This window comes from Sceloporus undulatus, chromosome 2 (assembly GCF_019175285.1).
Source record: "Sceloporus undulatus isolate JIND9_A2432 ecotype Alabama chromosome 2, SceUnd_v1.1, whole genome shotgun sequence".
Taxonomy (NCBI): domain Eukaryota; kingdom Metazoa; phylum Chordata; class Lepidosauria; order Squamata; family Phrynosomatidae; genus Sceloporus; species Sceloporus undulatus.
Window position 1 is genome coordinate 199267934 of NC_056523.1, and position 14293 is coordinate 199282226.

General features: G+C 41.0%; 1 protein-coding gene across 1 annotated transcript; it reads right to left on the reverse strand.

Moving 5' to 3' along the window:
* Nucleotides 1-12638: 12638 nt before the first annotated feature.
* On the reverse strand, nt 12639-13217 carry LOC121920526 (interferon beta-like). The gene has a single exon (XM_042447662.1). The coding sequence runs from the start codon at nt 13215-13217 to the stop codon at nt 12639-12641; it is 579 nt and encodes a 192-aa protein (XP_042303596.1).
* Nucleotides 13218-14293: the final 1076 nt, after the last annotated feature.

Here is a 14293-nt window from a genome sequence, read left to right on the forward strand (position 1 = left end):
ACTCCACTACACTCCGAGGGAGTTTGTTCCACTGTTGAACAGCCCTTACTGTCAGGAAGTTCTTCCTAATGTTGAGGTGGAATCTCTTTTCCTGGAGCTTGCATCCATTACTTTGGGTCCTGTTCTCAGGAGCAGCAGAAAACAAGCTTGCTCCCTCCTCAATATGACATCCATTCAAATATTTAAACAGGGCTATCATATCAGCTCTTAATCTTCTTTTCTCCAGGGCAAACATCCCCAGTTCCTCATAGGACATGGTTTCCAGACCCTTCACCATTTTAGTCGCCCTCCTTTGGACACGCTCCAGTTTCTCCACATCCTTCTTGAACTGTGGTCCCTAGAACTGGACACAATATTCCAGGTGAGGCCTGACCAAAGCAGAATACAGTGTACTCTTACTTCTCTTGATCTAGACCAGGGGTTGGCAACCTACAGCCCGTGAGCCGGCTGTGGCCTGGCGAGGCCTTGGGACCGGCCCCAGCCCGGTCCTGCTGCTGATTGCCGCCCCCGCTGCAGCTTCCGCACCGCTCCAGGCACCATTTTGAGTTCAGCCCCCCAGTTGTCTGAGGGACAGCAACCTGGCCCCCGGCTCAAAAAGGTTGCCTACCCCTGAGACACTATACTTTTATTGATGCAGCCTAAAATTGCATTGGCCTTTTTAGCTGCTGCATCGCACTGTTGATTCATGTTCAACTTGTGGTCTACTTGGACTCCTAGATCCCTTTCACATGTAGTGTCATTCAGCCAGGTGTCTCCCATCCTATATCTGTGCATTTTATTTTTCTGCCCTAAGTGCAGTACCTTACATTTCTCCGTGTTGAATTTCATGTTGTTAGCTTTGGCCCAGCTTTCAAGTCTATTCAGGTCATGGCTTGGGCCTGAGTTACTTGAGGGAGCACCTCTCCCTACATAATCCGCCCCGCACCCTTAGAACAATGGGGAAATATGTACTTGAATGCCCAAGGGTGAGATTAGCAGCAACTCACCAAAGAGCTTACTCAGTGGCAGCACCAACCCATTGGAATGCACTCCCGGAAGAGACTCGACTTAGCCCTACACTGGAAACCTTCAAGAAGGCTTTGAAAACTTACTTCTTCCAGGTAGCATATCCTTCCAATGAGTCATAGAGAAAGTATTCCCTAATAGATTAAGGTCATCTGATGGCCCAACTGTTTTTAATATGCTGTTTTAAATTTTTTTATTGTATTATCTGTATTGCTGTTGGGCTGTATTATGACATGTGTGAACTGCTTTGATCTGGAGGGAAAGCGGCATACAAATGAAACTTTATTATTTATTTATTATTATTATTTTGAATTTTGATCCTGTCCTCTGGGGTATTAGCTATTCCTCCTAATTTGGTGTCATCTGCAAATTTGATAAGTATGCTCCCAATTCTGTCATCCAGGTCATTGATGTCATCCAGGTCATCTTTATGTTGAATAACACTGGCCCCAGGACAGAACCCTGTGGGACCCCACTGGTCACATCTCTCCAGGATGAAAAGGTGCCATTGTTGAGCACCCTTTGGGTTCGGCCAGTCAACCAGTTACAAATCCATGTAACAGTTACCTTGTCTATCCCACATTTTACAAGCTTGTTTGCAAGAATGTCATGAGAAACCTTGTCAAAGGCTTTACTGAAATCAAGATATACTATATCCACAGCATTCCCTTCATCTATCAAGCTGGTAATTTTATCAAAGAAAGAGATCAGATTTAACATCCAGCTATAGTCTTGCAACGAACAATAGCAATACACAGCAATAGCATCACACTTGGGGACACCACAGGAGTCTCAGGAAGTCTATGAGGATGTCTGGACTGTTAAAGTGTCCAGAAAAAGGAAAATAGTCGAATGCATCTCTGCAGCTCTCCCTGCTCTCCACTGACACAGAAATGGCCAGTTGGATGGGTGAACTGTAGCAGAGGAAAAGATGGTTTTTGATGGCTTCCACCAGGAAATCTAAAAGGTAGTTCAACAACAGTGGTGCAAAACCAAATAGGAACAACTTTCTTTTTGCACCATTCTTTTGAATCACTTAGTATTGTAGATACATGGTGGAGATACATTTCCCAATGCAGTTTCTTGGCTGTAATGTTATTAAAATACTTTTTAAGTGAATAAATGTCATTGTGCTATAATTCTAATATTAAAAACCTTTCTGGTTACCACCATCAATCATCTTGCTTACCAACACTACCAGATTATCAGTGGTGCAATTGCTGTACAGTCAGCTCTTCACATTTGTGGCTTTGATTTTTGCATATTTGATTATTTGTGGATTTGATTAATATGTTCCCTCTAAGAATCTCTAGGTCCTCCAGCATGAATCTATGGCCAACTTTCACCAGATGTTGTGCTGGAGGACCTAGAGATTCACAGAGAACACTTATTTAGGCATTTATAGGTCCCCAGGCACTCCATATGGTACACGCTGCCACAGCACTCCTCTGGCGCTGCATCTGCATGATGCAGTGCTGAAGAGTGCCGTATAGCCACAGCACTGCAGCTATCATGCCCTTTCCAGGGTGCAAAAAGGAGCCACTTTTTTGCAGCTCCTTTTTGCACCCTGGAAAGGATGGATCGGGTGGTGGCATGTAGTTGCTGTGGTCCCGGTCCATCTAGGGAAGGGGCAGCATCACGCCATCCCTTAGGGGTTGTGTGTACAGCCTCTGAGTGCCAGGGATAGTTCCAAATAATCCCTTGTTATTCCATTTTTTTAAAGATGAATTTGAAATATCCCAGTTTCTCCCACATTCTCCCACTTCTCCCTTTCTCCTCAGCTTATCTTAATTGCTGCAATCTTAGTCCAAAATGCAAAAGTAGTTTGCATTCAGTTTTTTTAAGCAGGGGGAAAGGACAGGAAGGGTGAAATCTTGCCCTTCCCAGTAAGCTCAGGCAAAGACAAACTGAGGTAGTCTGTCCTAGCTTGTGTGTTCTTTGTCAGTCATAACTTTTGCCATCTTGACCGTTGTTATTATATACCGGATGGTATTTGGCCATATGAGTCCTAGTTTTCATCTAGGAAATGTTGGGGGGGTAAGGAATAGCTATTAAAAACTCCTAATTACTTTATCATCTGTCATTCCAGATTGCTGCCATTCACTGCTATCCATTGGTTTTTCACACTGTATTACTTTGTGGATTGTCTTATGCACTTTTTGGAATTCCCTTGCCTTGGTTTTGGAGAGGAAAATTGGTTCAGCCAATTTAATGTGCTCTGTTTCCTGTTGTCAGTTTCACTTTCCTATCTGCATGCTGTAATTGTACAGTGGGTGATTCCCATTGCTTTAAAGGGAGTGGATTTAGTAATAAAAAAAGAAATCTGGAAACAAGAAACATTTGTCTGTAAAGGAGCCAGGAAAAATGAAGAACTAAAGCAGAAAGCCTTTTCACTTTGATTTAGTTGTATCATATTCCCACCAGTCTATACTTCCAGAATGATTTCTGAATTGAGATTTGATTTTGTCTTTTGAGAAATAAATGAATGAACATATAGAAAAGTATGGGGGAAATTGTACAACTAGAATACTCATATAATGGAGAGGAACGGATAAAAAACTTTTCTAGCATTTTGCAGAAACATGTATATGTGCATATATGTGGAGTTGCATTTTTTTGGGATTCCATAACTTGCAGAATTTCCTAACCAAGAGGCCATGTTGACTGGGTGATTGTGGGAGTCCAAAGCAATCCCAAAGATCCCAAAAAGGATCTTTTCCAAGTTCTGTAATTGACTAGTTAAAACAATTTCAACGCTTTATTCTGGAACTGAAAAGAAATAAAAGCATATGATAATGGGTTGTTTCCAGATGGATGTTTTTCTATTAACAACAAAGGAGATTATCACACATGGTTTTTAAACTGCAATTAAAGTTGGAAAATAGAGCCTTTGGTGATGCTTATTGCTCAATGTTGCCTTTGACTCATTGCTACCAGCAAAGCATGGTTAGAGCTTTCTATTGATGGGGAAAACTTGTCATTAAGCTCCCAGTTTTGCTGATGTGTCATTAGTCCTCAGGTGTGCTAGGTTCCTCCTGGTCCATTTCTGGAATTGGGCAGGTACATGGTGTCAGTTTCCCCTTCACCCTCTCTATTGCTGAGCATGCTGGCTTTCTCCCCTCCCCCCTCCCTCCCCCCCTTTTCTTTTCTTTTCTTTTCTTTTCTTTCAGCTTTGTTTTACTAAATTGCATTGCTATAATTGCTAAATTGCATTACAAATAAACATAAAAATTAAACAAACCCTGAAAAAACCCTGATCGGCATGCTGGGTAGGGCATAGGACAGGAAGGTGGGGTTAAGGAGGAGTGCAGAAGAGAAAGCAAGGGACCATATATGGCAGGAACAGCCCCAGTCATCCTGCGATGTGCAATAAGGAACGCTCTCAAACCAGTATGTACCTGTTTCCTTTTACAATCAGCCCTTAGTGTCCTCAGACTTGCCAACTGGGTATTTGAATATATACCGACAGCAACCCCACGCTGTCTCTAATGGTGGCCCATGCACTTGGCTGCACTGCTATTAGGGACAGCCCCTCTTGTCCCCAGGCATGTGTATGTGGCTGTGTTGCCATTAGGAACAAGAGGGCTTCAGTTCCTTTGTCCTCAGTGGAGGCACACTCATGTGCACATGCCACCCTTGGGACAACGGAACCTGAGCATCTGTGGATTTTTTTAAACACAGGAAGGTCAGGAACAGATACCACATGGATACCAAAGGCCAAGTGTACTAATGCAATTGCAGTGAAAACAAGGCACATTTGATAATGTCTAAAAGGCATTAGGAAGTGATTCTGTCTTCTTTTCTCCCTGCTCCTCTCCCTCCTTTCTTTATAGTATCCTTTATAGTAATGAAATTTCTTTATAGTATGAAAACTGAATGAAGAAATTGATGAAGAATTTGTCTGTATCTCTCCTTCCCTGCAAATTTTTTTAAGTGAGGCAGATGTGGCACAAAATCTAACAAGAAGTAGCTTAAATGGATATAACAGACAGGCTTATCATTGATGTTCTGGCCATGCAGCTTTGGTGATTCTGGCACTTGCAGTACAAAAAAGTAACTTTTCCAAGTTTTGACTCTGATACAAAACAATCACACTTGCTTCTGTATCAGAGCTGGGTTGGAATAGGACTGTCAGTCCTAGCTCTCATGGAATACACTTAGACTGGATCCTCTTCTGTCTCATTGTGGGTCATTGTGACTCTTCCAACTCATTGTGGAAAGGTGTACAAGAGGCTTGGATAGCTTTTGACCCACCTGCTGCTTGCGATGAGAGCTTGGGAGAATCCCTTTCTGGGTTACAGCTCCCAGTATTTTCCAACCAGAGAGATTATGGCTCATCTTTTTCTCCTGAACTGGGCATGGTCTTAAACTGTTTAAAAACAGATATTATTGCACTCCATCATGCCCAGCCCGGAGGCATCACATACCCAATCTGGACTTCCAAAGTCTGGGAGAAGTCTGGATTGGTTAAGTGATGCTTCTGAGCTGGGCATGGAGGCATGCAATAACAGCAGTTTTTAAACAGTTTAAACCCATATCCAGCCAGTCCCTGGGTTGGGAGAAAAAGACGTGATAATCTCCAACGACAGAGGAATTGAGGAACTGTAGTTCAACAAAGTAGTTCTTTTAGAGCTGTGTTTGGGATTACAGTTTTCACATCCCTTTACCCATGGCTATGTTAGCTGGATATTCCAACCATCTCGAGTGTCAGAGGTTTTCTACATCTGTCCAACAGCAACGGATTGCCAATCTCTTCTAAAACCAGTCCTCCATTAGAAGTACAATGGAACAAATTCTAGTCTTAAACAAAATCTGGAATGAGCCCAATCAATAACATGAGATTTCTGTGTGCTGACAAACAAAGATTATAATTAGCAGATGATCCCTCAAGAGCAGGAGTAGGCAACCTGCGGCCCGTGGGCCGGATGCGGCCCAGTAAGGCCTTGGGACCGGCCCCAGCCTGGTCCTGCCGCCGATTGCCGCCGGAGCCTTTGGCCTCTCACGAGAGGGTGTGGGGCCTTTGGCCTATCAGGAGGAGGTGGGCAAGGGGGGCAACTGTCTATAGAAGCCTCCTAAACATGCATTTATATTAACATTTTTTTTAAAATCAGCAATTTTTTAGCGCGTCCTCCATCTTTTTATTAAAAGTGTCCTCCATTTGAAATTTTTGTCCTACATTTGTCCCGGTTTATTTATTTATTTAATTTTTTTTAAAAAAAAAATTATTTAATTATTTATTTTTTGGCTTCGGCCCCCCAGTTGTCTGAGGGACAGCAACCCGGCCCCCGGCTCAAAAAGGTTGCCTACCCCTGCTCAAGAGAGTGGCCTGTCCACATTCCTATGGTCTCAATAAATGCCTTGCTTTTTAAGGTGGCTCATACAGAATTGCTTTCAAAATAAAGTCATCAACCGTCTGCTGGAAGGCATTTCACTAAATTCAAGTTAGATGTCATAAACTCTGTTTACTTCCTGGTGGTTTCAGTGTTTTTGTCATTTTGTCAATCTGTGGTTTAGCCTTTTTCTCTTTCATTTTCTAATTGCCAGGCTGGCACTGTGGAAATTCCACCTTTTGAGGGAATTCAGTATTTTTGTTTTTTTGGTTTTTCACTGAGAAACAAAATCAAAGCTCTTTTACTAAAGTTAACAGCAGGATAAAATCCAGCATGAGAAGGATGTACTCTAAAATGGTCTCTGAATATGAATTGTTCCTTATCTTGGGGGTGCCAGATCTTGGATAGAACTAGTTACATGCAGTTGATTTCTTATAGACTCATAGGGCTGTAGAACTGTAGAATTGGAAGAGACTACAGCTGTAGTTTAATCCAACCCACTGCCAGGGCAGGAATCCACAGCTAAAACATCTCTGACAGATGACCATCTAACTCAGGGGTAGACAACCCTTTTGAGCCAGGGGCCGGGTTGCTGTCCCTCAGACAACTGGGGGGCCGAAGCCAAAAAATAAATAAGTAAATAATTTTTAAAAAATTAAATAAATAAATAAACCGGGACAAATGTAGGACAAAATTTTCAAATGGAGGGCACTTTTTCAATAAAAAAATGGAGGACACGTGAAAAAATTTGCTGATTTTTTAAAAAATGTTAAGATAAATGCATGTTTCTGAGGCTTCTATAGACAATTACCCCACCATGCCCCTCGCACGAGATGCCAAAGGCCCCGGTGGCAATCAGCGGCAGGACCAGGCTGGGGTCGGTCCCAAGGCCTCGCCGGGCCGCATTCGGCCCGCGGGCTGCAGGTTGCCTACCCCGATCTAACTTTTGTTCAAAAGCCTCCAACCTCTCTGTTTAAAAACTTACATTCAGGGTAGTTTGTCCCACTGTCAAACAGCTCTTACCATCAGGAAGCTCTCTCTAAAGTTTAGTTGAAATCTCTTTGCTCATAATTTTAATCCATTTGTTCAGGTCCTCATGCCACCTTCCAACAGCCTATCAGATATTTAAAGATTGTTATTACATCACTAATAAATCTTCTCATCTCTAGATTTACCCTGCTCTTTCAACTGTTGCTTATAGGGCTTAAGTTTCAGTTTCTTTACTATTTCTGTCCTCCGTATGAATTGCATCTTATTGATATCCTTCTTAAATTGTGATGCCCAGAACTGAGCAAAGTACTTGGAGTGAAACGAAACCAAAGCAGAAGACAGGTATCATTACTTCTTTTCATCTTGATACCACGCTTCTGTTGATTTAGCCTAGAACTGCCTTGTCTTTTTTTTGCTATTGCATCATACTATTGACTGGTTAGCTTGTAGTCAACTAAGGGTGTACCTATACTGCAGAAATAAAGCAGTTTGACATCACTTTAACTGCCATGACTCTGTCCTACAGAATCCTGAGATTTGTAGTTTGTTGTGGCACCAGAGCTCTCTGACAGAGAAGGCTAAATCACAAAATGCTGGCCAAATGGCTGTAATAAAGTTATTATTATTATAAATCACAAAACTTCAGAACCCAGAATTCCACAAGACTGAGCCATGACAGTTAAAGTGGTGTCAAACTACTTTATTTCTGCGGTGTGGAAGAGCTGTGAGACCCTTTTCCTGATATATTGCTGTCAAGCCAATGTCAACAGTCTTTAATCTCTGCCATGATGTTTCCATCCTAAATGTAGCATTTTGCATTTATCCTGGTTGAAATTCATTTTCTTAATCCACTCAGGTGGATTTAAAATTCTAGTTTTGTCTACCAAGGTATTAGCAACCCCTTCCAATTTGATGTTGTCTAGACAGAATGACCAGATGTCCTAACCGTAAAGGAGGACAAAGCTCCACAAAACGTAAGACATTAAAAATGTGTAGGACAGAACAAAATAAAAAGCTAAAAACTCTAATATAAATATAAATGCATGTTTCTTAGTCATGCATAAAATGGAAAACATTATGGAATTCCTCCTGAACAGAAGGCTGAAATCTAGGACATGTTTTTGAAAAGGTTTCCCTGTCCACAGATCATTCTTTTCTATCAGCCTAGTCATTTATAAAGAAGATGATAAAACCTCAAAAGCAGTTAACAGCAACAAATGGGGGACCTGATCAGGATAGTGACCTAACAGAGAAGGGCTCTTTTTGTCCCCTGATGCCCCTCGTCTCCTAATCAACCCCTCCATCAAGCTTACTCTTTTTAATGGAAAGATTGCTTCTAGTCATAGTTGTGGTATCACCAGTCTGGATGGGATGCTTTCATGAGTGGTGCCAAATCTAGTTGAAGACCTGAGGAATATGGTTCTCCACTCCGTAAGTCCATTAACTATTTTTACCCTTTTTCCTTTGGGTCTAAGGAAGAAGGGTAAAAAATAGTTACATGTTATTTGAAAGGTTAGGGACCAGAGCACTGTTGAAATTAGAAACTGTTGAAATTTGGAACCCAATCTTTAAGATGTCTGCTGGTGGCGGTGAGGCTGCTATAAGTACAAGGAACTGGTGTGGTGGTTAGAATGCATAGCATGAGAGAAGAGGAGGAACAAAGGATGGATGGAGGGTCAGGCGGAATAAGGAAAATAAAAGCTTCTGAATGAAATATACCTGGATAGAGCTCACAATGATCCTTTTTTAACAAGGACATTTCTGATTGGGTGAGATTTTGAGAGGAGCAGGATGGACAGAGCGGAGCAGAGAAGTCATTCTGATTACTGTCAAAACAGAGGGTCACTGAAAATCGGGCTGTCAAAAACTGGGGGATACCTCTGTAGATTTATGGAGAGGAAAACCACATTCTTCATCTGATGAAGAATAATTAAGAGGTGCATTTTGTGCTTTTCCAAAATGCCCTCTTTTTAAAAATCCTCATTTAACAGCTGCATGGTCAGATGATACAACATATGGGTTCCTTAAGCTTAGAACTTGGTCAAAAGATTTTTTTTTCTTTGATGTAAAACAAACACGTGGCTGAGGTGTTGGATATTGGGTTGGTTTGCATCTTCAGGAAAGCCAATAATTAAAATTTAAAAGGAAACTTTTAACATGAAGTTGCTGAGAAGGCAAACCCCACCCTTATACATGCTTGCTGGGAAGGAAGCCCCACTGTGTCAGGATAATGGTCCAAACACTGTCCTGTCATGCTGTGTTTGAACATATGTGTGTCACTGTTGGATGGTGGGTTATGATATCCTATTGGTGAAGCTAGGAGACATAAAGATTGTGTATCTGGACCATCCTGGGACAATGAGCAAATGAGTGGTGAAGAAGTATGAGTTGCCAGTTACCGAGGTTGTTCTTGTGGGAATCCGTAGCTAGGTATAGAAGGAAAATAAGGGAGTGTCAGATCTAGGGAAAGAATATGTAATGAATTGCTGATGAAAAGGGTGAAGCCTTTTGTAATGGGTGAATTGTTTGAACTCTCAGTATACTGGTGTAATTGGGAAAGATTCCTGAGTCCTGACAATAATGATGTGCTGCTTGCTGAACAAAACATTTCTGAACTGTTAAAGGCTTGTATTTCTGAAATGGAGTTATCCTGTATATTTCCAGTATAATTACTTCTAATTAAACCTTTATAGCAGGGATAGCAACTGTGGTGGGTTAGGGGCTTGTTCTTCTACTAAACCTCATCAGAGGAATGCCAAAAATTCCCTAAGCTCTCACAGACTCCACACCCCACAAGCAGAAATGGCTGCAAGTCCATTCCAGAGTTTGAAAATTTGTTTTATCTTTATTTAAACAGTGCAGGACATCCTGCAAACTTTTTGAGGTGTGAATTGACATTTCTGAAGCTTTTAAGAAAGGCAATTCACCCCACTTTGTCTTTAACCAAGAAAATGGTTCCTGTGATATGAGTGCAGTGCAGAAATAACAGGCTTCCACACTGTACAGTTATAGCAGTTTGATACTAACTAGGGGAGACCCATGCAACCAGTTGCTGAATGGCAAGTCCTCACATAGATAAGTACAATTGATTCAATGGCTCTATTCTAGTCACGATTAAACAATAGGATTTAGAGTTGTCACAACAAACTTCCCCCCAGCCTTTGTATTATTCAAATACATAGAATAATACGAAATGGGTTGAGGTTGCTGTTTTTAATAAACATTAAAAAAAGAAAGAAAAGCATGTGAGTTAAAAATACAGTACAAAAATTGTACAAAATAACATTAAAATAAATAAATATAAGTGAATACTATAAAAATAAATAAATAAATAAATAGGCTGAACTGAGCAGCAATATAAATACTCCTTTTTCTAAAACACGAATAGCATAGCAAAGTGTTATTTCCCTGTGGACTCCACATTCTCCCATAATATATATGTGTTTTTATTTTCTAAATCTATCTATATATCTAGTCATAGTTGTCTGTCTGTTTATCTATCTATCTATCTATCTATCTATCTTTTTTCATTAGTAAAGCAAGGCCACATGATTTAAGGTGCATCTGCACTGTGTGTGTGTACGTGTGTGTGTGTGTGCGTGTGCGTGAAATGCAGTTTGACACCATTTTAACTGCTATGGCTCCATCCTACAAAATTCTGGAATTTGTAGTTTCGTGAGGCACTGGTAGTCTTGGAAGAGAAATCAAACTACAAATCCCAGGATTCTATAGGATGGAGCTACAGCACTTAAAGCGGTGTCAAACGGCATTATTTCTACAGTGTAGATTCACCCTGCAAGGGAAACAACTACTCTGGAGAACTTCCAGGAGCAGTGATTCCCCTTCTTTTTCTGCTAATGATGGTAGAGTGGTGGTCCAAGGGGTACAAAACAGGTGAGGGGAATGTGGCTGTGCTGATAGAAGGTGATGATGGGTGATACTGGCATCAATGGAAGGAGCATACATCCACTAAAATAATTTGCAGGTAATGGAATAAATGTTGGTGAATCCATGGCTTGACAGTTTCTTGGGGGTCTTTCTTGATTCTTTTCTTTTCTTGGTTCCTCTGTAATGGATTTGCTGTTCACATTTCAAAGCTATGTGTCACCATGTGTAACTCAGGGAAAGTATTTAGTAGCAGATGAAGTGAAACATGAAAGAGCAGCTGTCTTGTTTTCTAGATATTGGAGAAATCCAGTGAAAGCAGAATGCTTGTGGCGATCTCTTCTAGTTGCAGTTTCAGTCACCAGAGACTTCAGGCTGCAAGGATGAAGAAAATCAGTTAGAATTTTTATTAATTTTCATTGTTATTTCAACTATCAGGGAAGGAATTTTTTCTGTCAATAACATGGAAAATTAATTACTTTGTAGGGGTTTGATTAGATTTAATAATAGGCTTTTGAAGGAGTTTGCGAAATGTTTAAATAAGAGAACAATGGGCGCATTGCATTTATGATCATTTTTAAACATATACTGGACTTACTATTCAGTTTTATCCAACGTTATCTAGTCAAACTAATCTGGTCTATACGAAAACGTGATTAAAACAACAAATTTGTTTTGTTGTTATTGTTGTTACTGTTGTTATTGTTTGCCTTCAATTCATTTCTGACTTATGGTGACCTTATAAAGGGGTTTTCTTGGTAAGTGTCTTGGGGAGGGGGTTGCCATTGCCATCCTCTGAAGCTGAAAGAGTGTCACTTGCCCAGGGACACCCAGTGGGTTTATATGGCTGAGCAGGGAATTGAACCCTGATCTCCAGAGTCCAAAGCTCAAACTTCTCCACTATCTTGTTTACTGTTCTAATATTACTAAGGAAAGAGACACATTTATCCACCTAAGAACCCAGAAAGTGTCAATTCAATTTGCCAAGAAAACTCTTACACGTGAAATCTGCTACATTAGAGTGTAATGTCTTACTTTTTGTTTATAGGATAATACTGAGGCAAATCTATATACTCTTCTGAGCTTTGTGCTGATTTTTGAGATAAATAATAATAATAATAATAATAATAATAATAAATGTTATTTTTACCCATGTCTCTGTCAAAAAGACCATCGAGGCAGCTTAAAATTAAAAGTATTCATACAAACCCCAATATTCTAGTTTCTCCCTCCCTCCCCTAAAACATAAATTGAACAGATTAACCATTAAAATAGTCCATTAATAATACAATATGAGCAATAAAAACAACCTTGATACAAAGAGCTAAATTTTCTGTTGAGTGACTGCAGTTAAAGAAGCCACACTTGAAAGCTGGGGAAATCATTCCTCCTTCACTTCCTCCCAACTTATTCTAAGTACAGTATCTTTCAAAATATATACACAGTACCTTCATTTGGTATCAGTTGGATGATCATCTCAATCCAGAGAAAACATTGCTTGACTTGGATCTGGACAATCTCCCAGGCACACCGGCTATATGCTTTCTCTTTCAGGAGGTCACTCAGGCTTCGGAAGTATCTTTTCACTTTCAGCCTGGTGAGCTGAGTTCTCTGACTCCTTGGAGATGTACTCAAGCAGCTCTTCAGGTTCTCACTTTGCTGATCCAGTCCAGCACGGAAAGCGCTTATGGAATCCTCATCCCAAGCCAATGCAGTAGAGTTCTGCCTGAAGATGTGGCCTGTTTGCTGGAGGGCTTCTTGAATGGCTGCCTTGGCATTTTCCTCCTCAGAGACACCAATATTGGTGGGGAGATCCTCCTTGGGAGAGTAGCTGATTAGATCATCGTTGCACTGCTGGGTGGACCCCATTTTGCTGTTCAGAAGCTCCAGGTGGGCCTGGTTGGCTTCCCGTAGCCTAGTGAGCAGTTGGCCACAGTCCTGAGCTGAAGCTTCAATGACCAGGACCATTGCAAGGGCAATGTGCAAAAGCCAGCCTTTGGTGAGCATGGTGGAGCTGCAGGAGGGTGGTTTATTCTGGAGTGCAGAATTTGGAAGATGGGGTCTCCTGCAAGATGCCCTGGAGTGTGTGCCATCCTTCAGCCATGACTTTGTATTTAAACACTCAGAAAATGATGCTTTCCTTTGCCCCTTTCTGTTTAGATTATTTTCAGATCAATGGGAAACTACACAGGATAGTTCCTCTTTTCTCTTACATCTCAAAAGTGTAGTATAGTGTTTGAAAAATTAACCTTTTTTGTTTTAGGGAGCTATTATTATTGTGCCATCCTTCAGCCAAAACTTTTGTATTTAAAATGTTCAGGTTAGGTTTCTGCTTCTGTGTTTGTTGAAATTCCCCTACTCTCACATGAGGGTTTTATTTTCCTCTTACATTTCCATTTTTCTCTTGCCACAACAATACATTTTTATGAAACAAAAATAGAAAAACCTAGAAAACAGCTTTTTAAAAAACAAAACAAAACAAAAACATCTCCCTATTCGTGTTATTTTCTGTTTGCCAAAAAATCTGACCAAAGGTAGCAGCATTTTTTGTGGATAGTTATAATTAGCATTTCTCAGATTTTCAAATTGATTTCATCAGATCCACATCATCCAAATTATTGGAATTTCTCATGTTACAAAGAAGACAAGATAGTGACACTTGGTTTTGGCTTCCCAACATGGATTCCACACAGGGGAGGTAGAGGAGCACCATCACCTCCATTACTCCAGGAAAAGTCTCCTGCCTGTCTGCCTGCTTGCTGCTCTGTATCTCTCCTGGGGGATTGATGCCTGTTCCAGATATCTGCACACACATCCCCCCGGAACCTGGCTTCTGGTATTCAGCAAGCTCCTGGCTATTAAGCCAGAGGACCACCTGTCCCCTTTGCAAGAGGATAAATCTGAGTGACTGCTGTCCTATGCTTGCAAAGGGTGACATCAAAGTGGGGGGTGCCCTTTTGGGAGAGCCACTTGGGGGCTGTAGCGAGGGCCAGTCACCTTGGCTGGTATGAGAAAGAGTGCATCATTGGAGAGGGTTAGGTAGCTGTTTAAATAATTTGCCTCCTGGCAAAAGAAAATCTTTT